The sequence below is a fragment of the Sceloporus occidentalis genome, unplaced genomic scaffold (genome assembly GCF_023333645.1).
Source record: "Sceloporus occidentalis isolate IW3139 unplaced genomic scaffold, rSceOcc1.0.p SCAF_1, whole genome shotgun sequence".
Classification (NCBI taxonomy): Eukaryota; Metazoa; Chordata; class Lepidosauria; order Squamata; family Phrynosomatidae; genus Sceloporus; species Sceloporus occidentalis.
Window position 1 is genome coordinate 282,985,340 of NW_028316981.1, and position 20,341 is coordinate 283,005,680.

The 20,341-nt window shown below is 39.1% G+C and overlaps 1 protein-coding gene across 1 annotated transcript in view; it reads right to left on the reverse strand.

Moving 5' to 3' along the window:
• Nucleotides 1–20,341, reverse strand: part of RNF180 (ring finger protein 180) — a 97,856-nt gene that overhangs the window by 24,983 nt on the left and 52,532 nt on the right. Inside the window, exons 5-6 of the mRNA XM_089485068.1 lie at nucleotides 9,448–9,661; nucleotides 2,786–2,911 (exon numbers count right to left, since the gene is read on the reverse strand). Of these exons, the coding sequence (XP_089341194.1) occupies nucleotides 2,786–2,911; nucleotides 9,448–9,661 (340 nt within the window). The remainder of the gene's footprint in view (nucleotides 1–2,785; nucleotides 2,912–9,447; nucleotides 9,662–20,341) is intronic.

The window sequence follows — 20,341 nt, forward strand, 5'->3', positions numbered from 1 at the left end:
AGAGTTAAAGAATCAGAAAGAGCAAGAAAGGGAGACCTGCAAAAGGATTTCAGGAAAAAAAAACTGAGTTGTAAACATTTAAGCAGATCTCTTATGATGGACACTTTATCACGGAAAGTTTTGAAGAGCAGTTTTGACAATAATATAATAATAATAATAATAATAATAATAATAAAATTTTATTTCTATACCGCTATTCCAGCGATCACAGCGGTGTACATCAAAGAGTAAGGCAATTAAAACATCAGCATTTCAATACAAGCCAATGAGTTTGTATGGATGCTACCTGTGAGACAGAAGGATGGTCTAGATTATTGCCAGATAAATATTCAAGGGTGAAGATGAGGGGTTATAATTTTTTGGCAAAGATAATTTCAGGAATGTTCTCTGTCAGGAGCCTTGAAGTCTGTTTGCATAAGATCCCCTCCTTTATAAAAAGTTCTATTGAAATGTTAAGCAATTATAGTATTTCAATAAAACTTTTTGAGAGGTTACAGAATTTTCTTCCTTATACAGTTTCAGGAAAAGACATAAAAAGACAATTAGCAGGAAAGACTTAGCAATGGGATATATTAGTATAGAGCAGGAAACTGGATAATTATCTTCTGGTTTCCTAGTAATCCTATGATAATTCTGTATGAGAGCACTACAGTATGTCTTCAGGTTCCTTCTTTTCATTGGACATCTAGCTCAATCAGCATGTGAAAGTTGCATTTATATGATAAGTCATTTTACATTACATAACTATTCTTTTTCAAAGTGACATTCAGGAAACACGAATACGAGCAACAATGTATGTCCTCTGCTGAAGTTATGTGAATTGCATAACAACAAAAATACTTGCTCAGCAGAAGCAAAGTAAAACAGCAGCACTGAGTGAAAAAGGAGAAGAGCATAGTCTTTGCTTGCGGTAAATTTTGCATGGGTGCAGATCTACTAACAGAACGTAGGCCACAGAAACACTTTCTGTGAAGAAGACGGACCTTGACTGACCCAGTTAAAGTTCTTTATTGGAATATACTTCCATGTCAAGTGGCATACCAGTCCTAAATACAGGACTCCAGAATGAACCTTCCAATCTGGATTAAATGTCTGGTGTCATCAAAGAGAGCTACAAATACACAGTACTGGACTCTGATACCTAGAATCAGTCACTAAGGACTTTATCACATGTGGCATTTAAACTGCAATTAGAGTTGGAAAAAAGCCACTTTGGCAATACATATTGCATGACCTATAGCTGCTGTGTCCCTGAAGTGTGGTTACAGCATTCCTTTTCATTGACAGGTGAAACCCATCAATGAGCTCAAAATTGCACCAGTCACTGCAGCCGAAACATTGCTGCTGGGGCAGTTGCAAGCGTGGCAGTCATGTGGTGTCCGTGCCTCTTCCTCTTTCCCTGTCCCTATCCTATTCCCAATTACTGTTCTTTTTCTTTCTTTCTTTTTAAAACCCAACAAATCACAGTAACAGAATTCTAAAACTATGTGAAAAAGTGAAAATAAAAAATAAAAAACCCCAAAAGCATGCAGGGTAGGGCATAAGGGAAGGTAGCAGAGTTAAGGGAAAGTCAGGAAGGGTGTGATGGCAGAAGAAGCACAGCTGTGCAATTGAGAAGGCATGCAAGAATGGCTGCTCACAAACAGGTATAATTCCGTTTTCTTTAACAAGTACGATAGCAGTGAGAACAGGGCTTGTGTGGTAATGTCCTAAGTCATGACATGATGGTTCCAACTAGAAATCTGCTATATTTTGAACTAGTGTGAGCTTGTTTTTGCTTCTGCCGAACTTCTCATCAGTCATGAGGCAAAAAAGTTCTGAACTTTATGGTTGTACATGTCTAAGAACCATGAAGAAGCACAGCACTGAATCAGTGAAAGATGGTCCTCATAATTTGTGGAGAGAGCTTTACTATTATAAAACAAAACTTGACAAGTGATGACATAAAGCAATATTAGGCAGATGAACAAAAAACAAACAAGCCTAAGATGAATTTTATACAGAATTAATTAAATATAAGTAAACAAAATGTTCTGAACTGAAATGTGCAACAATTAGAACTCAGTATGTGGTGCCTCAAGTATTCTGCCAGTGTTAAAAAGATGTTTAAACAGTTGTGCCCTATTCTGTCTTTCAAAGCGGTGCCCCAGGACTATTCTGATATGCATTCTGTATCTAAACATTTACCTTTTACTATGGATGCGATCAAAATTATAGGCAAGGTTCAACAAATGGCACAAAACATATAAGAAGTTAAACTATTATATTAAATGGAAAACAGAACCTAGTGTATTGTCTGATCTCACCTTCAAATGATTTTCACTAAAGGAACAACACACATCCCTTTCTAAAAGAACATATCCTCTTCTCTCCTATACGAGATGCATGTGCTGAATTAACCCATACAAAGAACCTTAATCTCTAAAACTAATAAATAATAAAACTTTTATTTATATCCCGCTTTTCTGTGACAGGACAATCAAAGCGGCTACAACATGTTAAAATCCACATTTACAAATTTATGTCCCAAATTCCCCCCCTTAAAACAGGATTAAATAAATTACAATTAAAACATCTATTAAAAACACAATAAAAATACAGCGAGGACAGAGTGGTGGGCTGATACATGATGTGAGGGGCAGTCATTCTGTGGCCGGGCACTTTAATCAGGAAAGGCCTCTGGAGAAATGTAGAGTATCAAAGTAGAAAGGGAAAAGGAAAGGGATCTTTGCTTTGGACCCTATATTGTGAGAAAATAATATAAATTAAATAAATAAATAATTACCTTCAATAACTCTAAATGCTTTCTTGCAGGTAGGGAGAGGCCACTTTGATAAACTTGATTCTTGAAAATTTTCCTTCAGCTTTGAATATTCCATAGGAAAGTGAGCTTTTGTGGAATTGTTTAGTTCTGCAACATGTAGGGGAAAAAATCAGATATTTTACATAAACTGTAACCACTTCATAGCCTATATGTAATTGTTAAAGGTTTTCAAAGGTGGTTTTTTTTCAGACTTGGAAAGATTTAGGAATCTGAAAGAAATGGGCGTTTAGAGATAAACCTGTTACTTTCAAGAAACCATTTAAGTATATGCCATGAAGATCAACACTACAGTCTTACTCCACCTAATTCACAATTCTGAGCAGACATTCTCTTGAGAAACCAGATTTGAAATCTGGAAGACTGTCGAAAGCAGTTCTGTGTACAGCACGGACTCCTACAATTGCAGGGCTCAAATGATAATGTCTATTAATTTTGGAATTAAGCATGTATAGAATCAGAATACAACAAACGTTACTTTGATTGGATTTTTAGCCAAAAGTAATTTTCACGTTGTGGTGCAAGTCTGTACTTTATACTACATTTATTTATGGCTCTATGACATTTTTTAAAAAATGTTGACATCTTAACATTTTTAGCTATACATCTGATTACAGTCTAGGAAGAAAGCATTCAGAAACCTAAGTATAAGCAACAATTTAAAAACTGAAGTATCTTATTAATAGTGAATGGAGCTGAGTATATGCAATAAAGGAACCTGTTTGTAAACTTTATGTAGCTGCAGTCTGAGGTTTAATTAACTTTTGTAGTTTAAAGCAGTATCAGACAAAGCTTATAAGGATTAAATAACCAACTATCTTCCCCTCTACTCAAATTATATAAGCAGATAAATATAATATAAAATATAAAACTTTAATTTATATCCTGCTTTTTGTTACCACAATCAAAGCAGCATACAACCTTTAAAAATACAATATATACAATTCCCCCTTTAAAAAAGGATTAAACAATTCTATCCATTAAAATTACAAACAATAAAATCTAAAAACAATAATAAAATAATAAAATAATGGTGGGCAGAGTCTTCGCTTACATACGTCTGTGGGGGGAGCATTACATGGCCAGGTTCTATTCCGGGAAGGCCTGTCGGAAGAGATCCATCTTGACAGCTTTCTTGAAGCTCTCTAGGTTGGTAATTTGACGGATCTCGTCTGGCAGGCCGTTCCATAAAGTGGGAGCGATCGCGGAAAAAGTCCTCTGGGAGGTCGCCATCAATCTGGTCTTTGTGGACTGCAACAAATTCCTCCCAGAGGATCTGAGGGTGCGGGGTGGATTATACGGAAGGAGGCAATCCCTTAAGTAGGGATCTAGAAGGGTATAAAGTCTGAATCCTTTTCATGTACTATGGAGTTAATGATCTGCTGTGGTTCTTGTCATATGAATGTCAACTATAAGTTGATCAGCATATTATGAGTTCCACTGGCTTTGTTTCTGGCTTCTTCCCCAGTTTGCTGTTCCAAATTGGTCTCTGGAAAAATTCCCATGAACTTTGGTGTCCATATTTTTTTTTCACTGCACAATCTTTATATTTTTTTTCTTTCAGAAATCAAGGATGACAGAGACAGATTAGGCAATTTGGGGGGTCAGGGGGAGAGAGAAAACGAAAAGAAGCAGAGAACGCCAGTGGTCAGATAAGTTACCAGCCTGTTACTTAGAGGGCAACAGAAGCATTTTTGTGTGTTCAATATTGCGGGTGACCCTACCATTAGAGGTGAAGGCAAGTGCCTCAGGCAACTGATTCTGAGTGCTATGAAATATCAGCAACTTGCTTATTATTATTTTTTTTTACTCTTTCTCTCCCACCCCAAAGCATCAATTCACCTGCAGATTAGCTTTGGGGCATGCCAAAACATGTATATATCCATCCACTGACCTACCTACCCACTTGCTTGTGTAAGAGCCTGCTCTTAAGAACAATGGCAGGATACAGACGGGCAAAAAGGGGTGTGTTCATGACGTCATGAAGGTATAGCCTTCAGACGGCCCTTACCTGAATGCCGCCATAAACACGCCGCCCGCACGCCCCAAGCGGGAAGAAGCGGCATTAAAAAGGTGCTGCTTTTCCCGCTTCTTTTCTATATACTGCGCAGCTGCGCATCTCCGTCTGTAAGCTGCTGCACCGGTACGCCAGAATTGTTACGCTGCTAATTTAAGTTGCCCATTTAAAAGCTCCGTGTCTGCTGCGTCGCATAATGAGTCGGGGTCCTGGAACATGCGCAGTTTGCATCGAGGCTCTAATTAGAGCGTCAGATGCCATGCAGATGTGGAAGCTGCAGCACAGCTGCACTCTATTTTAATGCTCGTAACCCTAACCCTAACCCTAACCCTAGAGCAACATGTACGCATGCGCTGCTAGAATTGGGGAAAGTTTGGAATTTAAAGTGAACCCCTACACACATTCCTGTGCCATTTTCACCTAACAATAAAAAACCCCTAAAACTTTAAATATTTACATATGTACAAGGGAGGTGATGGGGGATGGCAGGGGGACAGCGGTAGCAGCGGCGACAGCTGTGGCTGTGCATTGCAGATTCAGCAAGAGTGTGGGGACCAAAGGAGAGGAGGCATCCATGATGCTGGTGACACTACCAACGTGCAAGCGGACAAGGATGCCAACACCAGCTGATCACCAGCTGGCAGGAGAACACCATTGTTCTTGGGCAGGGTGAGGGAAAAAGTTTAAAGGGGCCTGGGCACTTTAAATGTGCACATAGGCTTTCTGCTGCCGGTGCTGAGCGTCGCAGCTGCACATCCGCCAGCCGGCAAAAGAAAAAAAAAGCCCCGTTTTTGGCTGCCCGTGCAGAAGCTGCCTCTCTCTTTGCAGCGTCCTCCGAGGCGGCGGTATGGAAACTGCGGGTCAGAAACGGCCCCAGGTGAGGCGTCTTCACTGCCCCCCATGTGGAAGCCCCATACACCTGAGCCACGCCCCCGGAGTGGGCGGTCTGGAGGCTCCGTATTCAGCAGAATACACCTCCAAGACGTCTTCCCCTGCCCGTCTGTATCCCGCCAATGTTATTTTGAAAAATATTTAGAAACAACCTCTATTTCCCTCTGCTGTTACCATTGCTCTTCTCTTGCTCTTCCCTCAGCCACTCTTACTCCTGAAAACTTTTTTCACAATCCTCTGTGACATCCTTTGTTCTATTCCTGTCTTTGTGAAACCATTTCATTCCTCCATGCATTCATTTCAATAGGCATCTCTATCCACGTCCATTTTCTATCTTTTTTTAGCCCTCCATCTTTCTCTGCTCCTGATTTCCACTACTAGCTTTCATGTGCATGGTTTCCACCTTTCTCCCCATCTTGACTGTCATGCTCTGTCTCTGAACACTTTTCCATAGCTCAGCTTAGATAGCGTTTTTGGTGCCATCCTCTTCTGCAGTTCACCTGTCCATTTTCCTCTTTATCTTGTCTTTCTTTTCTCTCTATGCCCAATATCTACTCCAAAAGCAGTTTTCCTGCTCCCCTTTGCCATCCCCCCAATTGCAGGAGAAAGTAGTAGGGGTTGGAAGGAAAAAGCTTGAGATACAATATGCGGAAATAGTTCTGAGGGAGTAAATGGCAACCCAGCATACAGCTGGCCAAAGAGGTGCAGCACAGCAGAGGTGAAGGCACAGTAGAAGGATGCCAAGGAGGGTCTTGGCTGAAAGTGAAGTGGCACAGGAGCAAGGTGTGTCATGATGATACCTAAGAGGAGGGATGACAAGCTTTGCTTTGTTTTTGAATATCAGAATGGAATTTGTCCAGGTTTTTTTCTACTTAGCCAGATTAAGATATTTTAGCATATTCATTGATATATTTTTTGGGGGGCGGAGAGGGGGCATTTCAAGATTTTATTGCAAAAATTTCATCTGCAGAAAAATCATCCTACTTTGCATAATGTACACTGTTTCACACAGAAGTATAGTATTGTGCATAAATACAACTTAATTTTGGATAGCGGTTGAGTCTCCCTTATCTGAAATTCCAACATCCAAAATATTCCAAAACTCAAAACTTTCATGGATGGCTGAGATAGTGACACCTTTGATTTCTGATGGTTCAACGTATACAGATTTTGTTTCATGCACAAAATTATTTTTAAAATATTTGTATAAAATTAGTTTCAGTGTATAAAAAGTATATATGGAATATAAATGAATTTTGTGTTAAGACTTGGGTCCCATCTCTAAGATATCTCATTATGTATATACAAATATTCTAAAACACTTCTGGTTCCAAGAATTTCAGACAAGGGGATGCAACCTGTCAAAGCATCTATTTTGAACAAAATACATTTTTCCCTATCTATAATGAAATCTGCAACAGAAATACGTGTGTGTGTGTGTGTGAACACTCTTGTAACACATTTAAATTTGCCAAAATATCTATTCTTGTCAAGGATGAGAAAAATTTGCAAATGTTCTTTACAACTCTACTGAACAGGGGCCTGAAAACAAATACATGTAAGCTAGTTGGGAGCCCTCTACCCAGGACTCTAGTTCAGGCGTGGGTTGTTTCATGTCTGCTGTATTCAAATATTACACCCACTTGTGGATGTCCAAAAATGTGTGTAACCATAGGCAGAACAGGACAACTCCGTCATATTCCTTCCATTAAAGATGGGCAAAATATCATCCAGTCTGCTCCCAGTGCAAGAAAAGCCACCACCTAAAACTTCAATATACACAAACAACATCACTACTGAATTTCATTATGTTTGCAGTGAGAGAGCCAGTGTGATGTAAAGAGCCAGTGTGGTGTAATAATTTGAGTATTGAACTAGGACTCAGGGAGACCATGGCTCAAATCCCAACTCCACCGTGGAAGTCTTGCTTTTTCAGCTGCAGAGGAAGGCAAGGGCAAATCCCCTATGAAGAAATTTTGCCAGGAAAACTCTGTGATAGGGACACTTTAGACTCACCATAAGTCAGAAATAACATGAAGGCACACAATAACAACAAAATCTGCCTCACCAACATAATCATACAAGCTGTTTCTGCCAGCATTTTGTCAAATCTAACTATTTAATTGGGTTGATTACCTTTTTTCTTAATCAAAAATATATTTAATTAGAGGTTTTGTGGGCCAAAATCTAGTCCTCTTTAGAAAAGCACCCAAGAAATTATATCTGAATATGATACATAATGAGAGTGCAATGAAAAATTAGCTAGATCTTTAATTTCTATCAAATCACAACTATATATCATCTGACCCTGTGAGAATATTGACTACTCTTCCCCCTGTTGCTACAGTTTGTAACTGTAAACTTAGTAAGAAAAAAAGCTTTTTTTAGTTACAGGATGTCTATACACAACCATATAATGTTGACAGATACATTTAAAAAAATGCACATCTGAAGAAAATGTACAAGGAATTGATTGTGGCTAGATTGATCTTTATTACTGTAAATTTAATGTACTGAAATGGGGATGCTATGATGGCAGCTGAAATACCACTTGAGATAAATCATATTGTGAAATAATTGTACTGTAACCACAGATCTTTTTACAACATGCTTCTGGGTCTGTTCCATCAGACAGACTTCAGCTGTCTGGTACCTAGGGCTATGCTACAGAAATAAAAAGATTGCTGCATGTGAGAATTTAGAGTCAATTCTACTTAAATCTCTGCTTTTCTTTTTCGCTTCTACTACAGAAATATTTAGTAATACGACAAGAATGCTGTTCTTCATGCACTTTAAGGAAGCCATTAGAAAATTAGTAGCCACAAATGCTCGTAGAATCATAGAATGATAGATCTGGAAGAAACTATAAGGGCCATCCAGTCCATCCCCCTGCCATGCAGGAATACACAATCAAAGCACTCCTGACAGATGACCATCCAGTCTCTGTTTTCATGCTTGACTAGAAGGCAGTGTGTCCATGTGCTGAAACAAGGGGCGGGGACTTGCTGAACTTTGATTCTAACAGGCATCATCTTGACTAATGATGGGAGCTACAGTCCCACAACACTGGAGGACAATGCATTTACCATGTGTAGCTTAGACCCATATATATCCTAGCAGTGTCAAAGGAAGGGGATGGGTGTATTTTGGAGTGAGAAGTACTTTCTAGTCAATAATTCACCAAATGTTTTTTCCTAGCACTAATTTCCTGGAATCCAATTCCAGATGAACAGAAAAGTTCAAGAGGATGAGATACTGTGAGAAGTCAAACCACCATGCTTGAGGAAAGGGTACAGTAATAATAATAATAATAATAATAATAATAATAATAATAATTTATATCCCACCTCTTGCTTTTTGGGGATTGAGGCGGGTAACAACAGAGTTTAAAATACAAGTAAATAATAACAAGGTCTCCCCTCCCCCAATCCCACCCTCCTAAAATTATCAATATACTTCCTACCAATTTCTTGTTTTAGTACTGAAATGTATATTCCAGCTCTCTGCACATTGGGACAAAGGTTTAGGTACAGAACTAATGTTATTATATCTAGCTTGGCCCAGACTTCTTTGAATATGACCATTACAATTTAATATGTTTGGTGGCTATGCTTTAATTAGATCTCAACAAGTACTTTTAAAAGTTCAAGCAATTGTTCATTACTACATATCAGGAAAAATCAATAACTGATAAAGTTTATTTTAAAAACTTTTATACCTGATTGGAAAAAAACGTGGGTAATTGCAGTACGGCACAGAGGACATGGAGTGCTGATTGGGTTATCTTTGGCAAGTGTGCGTAGGCAGGGTTCACAGAAGATGTGGTGGCAGGGATAGCACATGTAAGGGTTAAAGTAGACATCCAGGCATACTGCACAGAGGTAGCTTTCTTTATCTAGTCTGCATTCATGTTCTTCTTCTGTACTCATAGTCTACAAGAGGGGGAAAAAACAATGCTGTACAGGTACCAATGATTTCAGGCAGTCAGTCAAAAAAAAAAGATTCAACACAGAATGAACAAACATTGTGCTGCAGGTTTAATGTATCTATGGGATAATATTAAAATCAATGTGATGAAGAATTCTAGGTTGGTCTAGAATTTTACAAAATCACTTCAACAGCTGAAGAATAATACAATTTACTTTCTGCTTAGTTCAAACATTATTAGCCCATTTTACACTTTACAGAGCATATTACGGAAACCACGCAAACAATTTGGGCCTACACGTCAGTATAAATCATGTGTACGTGTGAGTGAGTTCACTTAGCTTTCTTATGACAAATTATCTTCTCGCAGAAGAAATGTCTGCTACAATATTAGTAGACCTTTACTGCAGGGCTGTCCTGTGTGATGGTAGAAAGCAAGCTAGCAGAAAGGATAAAGTGATGTAGTTTTGAATCCTTTCAGCACACCAAAAACTGAACAAAGCTAACTTTTTACAGCAGTGAGCAAAATGTCAAATTAGCCATGTGAGGGCGAAGTCAGAACCAAAACTTCAAAAATTCACAAAATTCAGAAGATCTTGTGTCATCAGATGAAAGCTATTAGGTCAAAGCAGGTGCCGATTTTTATGCCTGAGATTAATGATGAGCAGAGTCATGACTCTTGCTTATTAGTTATCTCCTATTTGTTCATAACATGCCTTAAAGAAGGACCATAATACAGTATAGACTGGCATCTAATAGATTTTTTTAATTAAAAAGAATTATGCCTCAGAGTTCAACTCAAGAGATATTTCTGTTTAATCTGTGAAGAAGAGCAGGAGTTAATTTTCTTTTGGTTGATACTTATGACCCTCAAGAGAAGGGAATAGAGACTAACAAATCCTATGGGATTACCAACAAGGAAGGTATTCCACTCAGGAGTGCTAGAGATTGAAATGACTCAAAATATTCCAATGAGTTTTGCCTCCTTGGTTCAGATACTGCAAAAATGAACCGCAAGGTCCCATAAACAAAGACAATGACTGAGACTATATAGTGTACTACCTGCTTCACACTTCAAGACCCTCATCCCCAGTTCTATTTGGAAGAGCAGTGAAAACCAGTAGCTGCTCTGTATCAGGTTCTGCTGATGTGCAGGTGCAGCTTAAAGCCCCTCAGTTGTGCACAGACATTGCTTATGCTACCTCTCACTAAACTACCTGTGGGCATAAATGGATATATTTTTCACCTCTTGTGGACACCTTGCTCCCTGCTCTGATAGTTATCTCCCAGCTCTGCTGCTAAGGAGGACATCTGAGACACAGTAGTGGAAATGGAAATGGTACAGTTAGGATGAAAGCGAACAAATTGTCCAAGGCCACTAAATAATCTCTTTACATGAACAGTGGGTATGAACCATGTCTTTCTGCATCTATTCCCAACTCATCAGCACAACTCTCAGAAATCAAAGACACAGAATGACAAACAGTGAACAGAGCAATCCTAGCTTTGGTTCCAGAGACATAGTAACTAGGTAATTGCTGAAGGGGCTGTGAAACAACTAGAAATTGAAATTGCTAATAATTGGGGTTTTTTTCTTGAACCTTCACAGAATACCATCTCACAAACATGAAAACCATTCCTAAATGTCCTCTTCTTCATCCTCTCCCATTAATATCTCCTTGTGTTTCTCATTCCTCTTTTTCTTTGCTATTGCTATTTTTGCCTTGTTATTCTGAAGAAAAAGAGAAAGAAGTACAGGTAAGACTACTTTGCTGTTTTCTTTCTTTTCCTTTCTTTCTTTGTTTTGCTGATGCCAAATTAAATTAGTTTCTGACAAATCATTTCAGATTCCTCAACTCAGATGACCTAAACTTGTCTACTTTATTTTGTTGAATGTGAATTTGGCATAGTAGATAGTGGCATTTTTTCCATCCAACAAACTACTTAGATGATTATTAAGTTACATGAACAATATGATGTACGTGATGACTGAGCTTCCTAAATATATGCATATTCATTAAAATTAACCTATTCTATATTTTATAAAAGTAAAATACAAACATATACAGCCAAGCTGAAATTAAACTATAAAAGAGACAATGGGCCCAAACAGAGAGGCCAAAATAAAGCTGCTTTGGGTCACCTTGGAGGTATGCTGTTTAAATGACGCTTGCATCTTAAGATGCCAGAAGCTGTGCCAAAGCAATGCTCCAGTCCTTAGGACTTTCGGATTTTTAGGATGCATGCATCATTTAAACAGCATACCTCCAAAGTGACGAGAAGCAGCTTTATTTTGGCCTGTTTGTTCGGGCCCAATATCCCCATAATCCTTGAAGTACTTGTGGTATGTAATTAATTATTATTGAAGTAGAATTCCAAAAGTTCATCCAAAACAGATGTTTAAGCTGTCCTCAATTGTTATAAAATACTAAACAATATTTTGATGTATTCAGGTTTCCAATTCACCACCTATTTCACTCATACCTGCTATCAGCATGAAAAGCTGATTCAGTACCAGATGAATCATGCAGTATGAGAGATTATGAGCTAGTGACAAAGTTTACATTTTCTAAGAAAGGCGCTGTGCAGCACATGTATTAGATCACTAAAAGTCACAAATATGTCCAGAATTCTTCATCAAGCTAGAATAAATTGGGGTAGTACTGGGGAGGAGCTGAGGCCCATAAACTGACTTTGGGGTACATTCAGCCTCTGGGGTACATGCAGCCTTTCTCTTCTCCTAGGCCAGATGCTACAAAATTTAGGGGATTGCAAAAAATAAAAAGTACAAAATCTGGCCAAATTCTGCAATAGCTACTATTTCTGCATGGTCAGAATTAAGACTGCAGACACTTAGTAAAAAGGGTGAGTATATGTTATTTTCCTCTTTGTAGAGAAAAACTGGCTATAATTAGGAGATGTATCCATTGCATTTGTCAAAGCTTAGAAAACAAGAATGGCATAATGTGGCCACCTTTATATCAGCAAGGCTGGGGATTAAATTTAGATTGTATGCTACATTTTAAAAAAGCAAGTCAAATTGGTAGAATATGAAGAGACTAGGGCACAACAAAATGTATCAAGTAATTCTAAGTGAATTAGTGTGAGACTAAAGAGGACTAGAGAAATACAGCACTGAAATCTTTTACAAGCTAAAGAGGAGGCCCTTCTTCTTAATTAAGGATTGGAAGTTCTGTGCCATCAGGGAAGTTTAAGATTTGGTACAGTGCACAGTTTTTACGTTTCTGGCAAATTTATGCTTAAATGCCATAGATCATATATAGCCTAAGAGGTCAAGGCATCAATACTATACTTAGTTAATAATTACCATGCATTTCTTCCATATTGGACTTCACAATAAAATACAAATTAGAAATAAAAGAAAAAAATTACATTGGGAACAAAAGTAGGTTAAGAAACTCTTTTGAGCTATGAATTACAAAAACTCACATGCTCCTCACAGGTTTTTTCTGGCTTCAGCTTGTTAAAGATAAATTGCTCATGGGGAAAAAGTAAAAATTATTTTCAGCACAATATTTACATTTTGGTAGCTAGAACAAATGGCCCATAGATTTTGGGAAGATATGGGGATGGAATTCTACAATGGAGCACATTTACCTACTGGTGACTAAAACCTTCGTAAAGCAGTACAAATCTAACTTTGGCCATCAACTCAAAAGGTGATCTTTGGCAAGCTCTCTTTTTGCCTTTGCCAAACTACATTGTAAGGTAAGGGCCTTACATTTCCAAAAGGCACCAGATCCTGCTTGATCTTGGAAGCGAAGCAGGGACAGTCCTGGCTAGAAGGTTAAGAGGTGACATGGTAGCTACATTTAAATATTTGAAAGGATGTCATGTTGAGAATGGACTGTGCTTGTTTTCTGCTTCTCCAGAGACTAGAACACAGAGCAATGGATGAAAACCACAGGAAAAAAGATTACACGTAAACATTAGGTGGAACTTCCTGACATGAAAAGCTGTTCAATAGTGGAATATGCTGCCTTGGTATGTGGAGGAATTTCCTTCTTTGGAGGTTTTTAAATAGATGCTCCACTCTGGAGCCACAACCAAGGGTCACTCCTAGAATTCCACAGCACTGAGCCACGGCAATTAAAGTGGTGTCAAAACGGATTATTTCTGCACTGTGGATGCAAACTTAATGGGCTTTAGCACCTGTTTTAACAGTGAAAAGAAACAGGAAGCAGCCCATCATGTTCTGAATGGATTACATAGAATTTGCTTACATACTGTGAAGTTGCTGAATTTAATATTTATTGTGTTTGGAATCTTCTTTCTATCTCATAGCAATTAGTTGTGGTGTGAACTGGTTTCAGTTTCTCTGAGTAGTTCTTTAGTGGCTCAGAAAGTTAATTAGCCTTCTGGTACATGTATGGGTTATGCATGTCCCCACCAAGGCTCCCTGTGCTCCTGGTACTTCTTTTGTGGAAAAAAATTTCATCTGCCCAAATGCCTAACAGCACTATAGGGAATGTGGGGTCAATTGAACTTTTTTGCCCTCCCCCCAAGTTCTTTTTGGCCCAGGGGAGCTCCTGTTGAAACTAGGTGACATCTAGTCACTACAAGTTTTTTGGGGGAAAAGTCCCTTAAGTGCCTGAAGCAAATGGGCCTCCAAAACAGCAAAACTGCCAACACATCCTCAAAGAAGTGTGAGGGATCCTTTTTGTTTTTTAAAAAGGTATATAAATATCAGGTGTGGGGGCAGAGGGATTCAGTCCACTGATGTCAATTGTCAAGGATGTGCTGCATCTCTGCAAATTGCCTACTCCTGCTCTAGGCCCTGAACTTTCAAGGGAATCTAACATCTTTCTTGATGCCCTGGAAAACTGAATGGCCCAGGAGTGCTTATTTAACTGACCTTGTTTCACATTTGGAGCTGGAAAATTTCTATGGGGAAACGGTATTCAATTTGCAATGCAGCCAGGACAGTTTGAGGTTTCTATGTTCTAAGAAGCAATGAAAGCTTTTTGATTGTAACTGTTAGGCTAAGTGGAGAATGAAACAGGTTTAGTGGCTCTTGGATGAGGAAATATGTGGGTTCACAGGGAAACCGAGAGAGGGTTTGTTCTGAGAGAGGTGCGCTGTTTAGGTTACAAAACCTGTAATTTCACATGGGTGCTAGGGAAATTATTTAGGGTTTTTTGGTGAAAAATAGAAGTACACTCATATAATCACTCTGCAGTGGTGGCCCAGTGGTTAAATGCCTGTACTGCAGCCATTCACTCAAAACCATAAGTTTGCGAGTTCAATCCCAGCTAAGGGTGCTCAAGCTTGACTCAGGTTTGCATCCTTCCGAGGAGGTCGCTAAAATGAGTACCTAGATTGTTGGGGGAAATTAGCTTACAGTTGTAAACTGCTTAGACACTGTTAGTTTAGTATAAAGTGGTATATAAATGAAGCTGTTTGCTTGTTTTGTTTATGAGCATATACAGTTGTCCCTCCATATTCACTAGGGTTAGGGGAACAAGACCCCCATGAATATGGAAAAACCGCAAATAACAAAACCACTGTTTTTACCTGAGATGACACCTCTCTAGGAATCTCTAGGTCCTCCAGTGCAACTCTGGTCAATGTCCAACATACACTGACCACAGAATGGCACTGGAGTAGCTACAAATGGTCTTTCAGTGCAACTTTTAGTTAAAGTTGACCACAGAGTTGCACTGGAGGACCTAGACAGTCCTAGAGAGAACATAGTAATGAAATCCGTGAATAATCAAATCCGCAAATATCAAAGCTGCAAATATGGAGGGATGACTGTACTTACAAAATGTATGATCCACAACAGTACAAACTTGCGTGGAACACATGGAGTATACTGCCTGACATCAAATAAAGCAGTAATCAATTTATGGTGGAAACATCATGGCATATATGGTAATCTAGATTTTGAAGCATCTGGGGAAAAGCAAAGCCATTAGGCAAGAAAGAGAGGCTGCAACTATAACCCTTTCTTCAATTATAGCATTCTTGAGATACAGTAATAAACAGGAGGCAGAAGAAATGATAATAATCCTATTTGTACTCACAACTCCTGCTGAATAATGTTTTGACAAAGATTGTCACACTGTCCATCTTTCACTGATAGGGATTCTAACTAATATATTTGATTAATGCTCACTAAGACAAAATTTCAGAATCTCTCCTCTGAATATTCTAAAACCAATTTCTGAAACCCATTGGCACTGCATAAAATTTTTTTTTAGTAAGAATGTGCACTCTTCACACTTCTGCAAGTGTGCAAGTCTCATTGCACTAGATGGGAATGACACCAGTCACCACAGTTTGACAACAGGGCTGTTTAAGTATTTAGCAAAATTTTTGATAACATTCAGCACCATCAACATTGTTTAATGTTGAATCTTTTCAACACTCTCTGATATTCTGCTTTGGTAATCCTTCTAGATCACTTTATGTTTTGATTTGGGTACTATTAGAATATACATTAAAAGTGGCAACAATGATATTACTAATTTTCAGAAAAATACTACTGGAAAGATCGCATTTTTCATTTGGGAATGCAGTTCCCAATGAGCACCCTGGGATGTAGAATCCCCCCCCCCCCACACACACACACAAAATTCTGCAATGGCCCATGTAAATAGCCTTCCAAAGATGTTGAGACACACATGCATGCTCAGCGATTCACAAGTTCTGTGTGAGGAAGCACCAGGGTAGGTAGGTACACTGCATGAAGATAGTGGCAGTGATTGTCAGATACACATTTGTTACAGATGAACAGAGATATGTACATTTGCTACAGCTAAGGCTGAGAAGAATAATACAAGCATGTTTAAAAAATAATATAGTGTTCACAACATTTTTTTCAGTATTCCTTAATAATCCAGTTTAGAATGGTACAGTATCCTGTTGTAGATGCTCAAGCTTCAGCAAAGATCAAATAAAATTATTTTGGCTTTTTATGGTGGCTTCTTTCTACATTTTCAAATAATTTAGGTATTGAATATGTGGACAGACTGATTTAAAACAAATAAGGATTTTGTTTGATGATATAGTAATTCACTAAAACCTAGAAATGATATCCATAGTTTATATGTATGTAAATCTGAATTTATTTTTTATATAAATAATGAAAGGTGCCATTTTGCTCCTGTCAAAATCTGTTGCAAAACCATCTGACAAAGTTGTATCTCCCCTGGAAGTTTTCTCAAATAAATTCAGATTATCAAGCTAATTTAAGAGATTTTCTAGTTGATGCATTTTTTCTGCAGTTAAGAACCAGGGAGAATGAATCACTGCTTGGACCTGTATATTTTATCTGTCTGCAAAATCACATGGATAATGGCTGAGTAAGATTAGGCAAATATTGAAAATAGCTCTTTTGAAGAGGGTAGGAGTAAAGACTTCCACAGTATAGATAATAATGACTGTGCTGCAGCAAATATTCTAAACGGGTGTTACTCCTACCATAATGAGATTTAAGAACTGACTTCTGATCCACTAAAGATCACTGAAGATAATGCATGCCAAAGGCTAAAAAATACAATAGTGAAAGGGTTCCTAAAAGAATGGCTAGTTTGTGTCAGAATGTAACAGATCAGTTCTTTAATTCTGGCAATTTTTCTAATACAGTGGTACCCCGGGATACGAACGCACCGCGTTACGAAATTTCCGGGGTACGAAAATCTTAGATTTAAAAAAACTGTTCCGGGTTGCGAAGATTTTTTCGGCTTACGAACATTTTTTCGGCGCGTTTCGGCGCGAAATTCAAAAGCCGCCGCTAGCCACTAGCGGCTTTCCAGCGGCTTTTCGGGGCTTTTCGGGTTGCGAAATGTATCGGGTTACGAACGGCGCCGCGGAACGAATTAAATTCGTAACCCGAGGGAGCACTGTACTGTACATTTTTCAAAATCAAAACTGGTTGCTTACCTGTAACTGTGGTTGTTTGGTCATCTGTGTCCTCAACAAATGGCTTTGCATCTGCTTAGAACCTAATTGAGAATATTCTAGAGCTGAATAGCTTGGAGGGAACCTCCATCCCTATCTAGCAAGCCTATCCTAGCTAGGCCCGAATCAGACAGGCCAAATAAAGTGGCTTCCAGCTGCTTCAGAAGCATAGCATTTATACAATGCACACCCTCAAACTTCCTGGAAGCCACTCTTAGGCCAGCTAATGCAGCCTGAAGCTGCCGGGAAAAGGGAATGGCAAAAAGTCCCTCTTGCTGGTATCCCATTTGGGACTGTGGCAGCAGCTGACTTTGGGACCACGGTGTCCAGTCGCGACGGTCCCGGAGCGATCAGGGTGGAAGTGGTCACTCCTTTTGTCCTGTATGCTTCACCCCTCAGTTTCAAAGTCTACTGAAAGTGGGGATGGTGGGTTTGTGTGAGGGTCCAGATGACCACTCAAAGAACCACAGTTACTTATAAGCAACCTGACCTTCTTCTTCATTGTCTCTGTGCCTCACAGAAATGGGTGGTTATCACAGCTTATGACAGGATGGTGGGTCAGCTCACTGAAGAATCTAAGAGTGTGCAATCTAACTGGAACATCAGCTCTGTCTCTGGTATCTAATCTGTAGTTTTGTATCAAAGTTGTCATCTGCAACTATGTTGCTGCTTTACAAAGGTCTGGAAAGGAAACACCTTGAAATGAAGCTGCTGAAAAGTCAGGACTTGGTATAGGACCTTTAGCAAGTTCATAAGAAAGCCTTGTGTTTTCCATGACCCACTTGGGGAGCCTCTGGGCAACACCTGCTAACTATGTTTTGAACCTCCATAATAAACAGTTTATTTGTATATCAGAATGCAAAGGTGCACTCAGCATAAAGCTGCTTTTGTTTTCAGGGTACCACAGCCCCTTGAGGAAATAAGTGGTGGCGGAGGCAGGAACATGGAGGACTGAGTTCTTCACACACACACACTGTTGCTACTGCTTGCCTCTTTGAGGTGCCACATCCCCTCAAGGAGAAGGTGGCAGTGGCAGGAATGTGCTCTAATGGCAAAGATGGCTGTAGATAGAAGGTAGGTAAGATGATATCCTGATTAAGATGGAACTGCAAGACAGCCTTAGGCAGAAAGATAATATCACAACTCAGTATAACCTTTTCACAGTGGAAAAAAGTGATAAGGTTAATCACATCTAAGCACAGTGAGTTCACATGACTATCTTGCAGATGTGACTGGCACTAGGAAGACCACATTCAAAGTGAAAAGTATCCATGGGTTCAAATGGCCTAGAGATCAGTTGTGATAAAACTAAAGAAAGCAACCAGGTTGGCATTGGTGCCTTAGCTGGAGGGTATAGATGATGCAAACATCAGTGCATAGCTGGCATACTTGACACATATTGTGGATATTGTTTTGACACCCCACCAACAAAACAGTGTGTGTGTGTGTGTTAAAAACCTACCAAGTCTGCCACATTGGTGGTGGAGGGCTACACATTCCTGCCACTGCCACCTTCTCCTTGAGGGGATGTGGTACCCCAAAGAGGCAAGCAGTAGTGACAGTGTGTATATGTGGTGTGAAGACCTAAGTCCTCCATGTTCCTGTCTCTGCCACCATTCATTTCCTCAGGGGGTTGTGGTACCCTGAAAACAAAAGCAGCAGTGGTGGCTGCGGAGGCTCGAGTCCTCCTTGATAGCTTGACAGGCTAGGATAGACATGCTGGAGGTGATGGGGTTCCCACCAAGATACTCAGTTCTATAATATTCTGAATGAAGTTCTTCACAGGTGTGAAAACCCACTTATATAGACACAGAGACTATGAAGAATTATTACTATTCTTACAGCTAACAAAAAACCATTAAAAACACAGCTGAATCTAAAATTACCTGAACCTTTAAAAGTAAAAATTTAAGGGATTTTACTCTCACTGGAATCAATGGATCGAAGATGCCTAACACTTTATATGTTAGCTTGGGGACTAGGGTATTTTAAGCACTGCTTTAACTAGTTTAGATGAGCATTCATATCTGTGATTTTATGTCACTGTTAGAAACTCTATTATTCATTAATAATTACTTAATCAAATTTAAATGTTGTTTTAGATGCTTGCCACATATCTAAACTCAGTAATAGCACATTTCTTCTCATCATTCTAAATGTCAAAATCAATTGCTGGTTCAGAAAAGATCAGCATGGGATTTCATAGTTTCGTAATGAAAATCTGCAAAGCATGTTAATTAAACAAGCAAAACACAGCTTTCAAGTGACACAGTGTGGCCTGCAACATGCCTCATGCCATCAACAAGCAAGAAGAAACAGTTGAATTCTTAAGCACTTTGGGTTCGTGGTTCACTCTGCAGATGTGTTCCTGGTTAGATGTTGACAGAGAAAATAATGATTAATTACTAAGTCTTTATCAAACATTACAGTAGATTGCAACTAGAGCAGGATATGTCTTTGGCTGGGGTATATCATATGATGTCAGTCCTCTTCTGTTCTTCTCCTAGTGGAAGCCTGTTTGGAAGGTGTTTTTTCTCATTAATGCAAAAACTGACCTCCTTTCCTTCTTCTGTTCTGCCATTTGCAGGACAATAATTTAATTCCACTTTAATGCTGATTTTGGGTAGCCAGTGGGTGTGACGTAGGTGTTTCAAGTGTGACGTAGGTGCCCTTCGCTTACCAGGGATCAGAGGGAAAAGAGAAGGAGTGAATATTTCTATCTGATTTTTTTCAATTGGCAAGGTAACTGAGAAACCTTT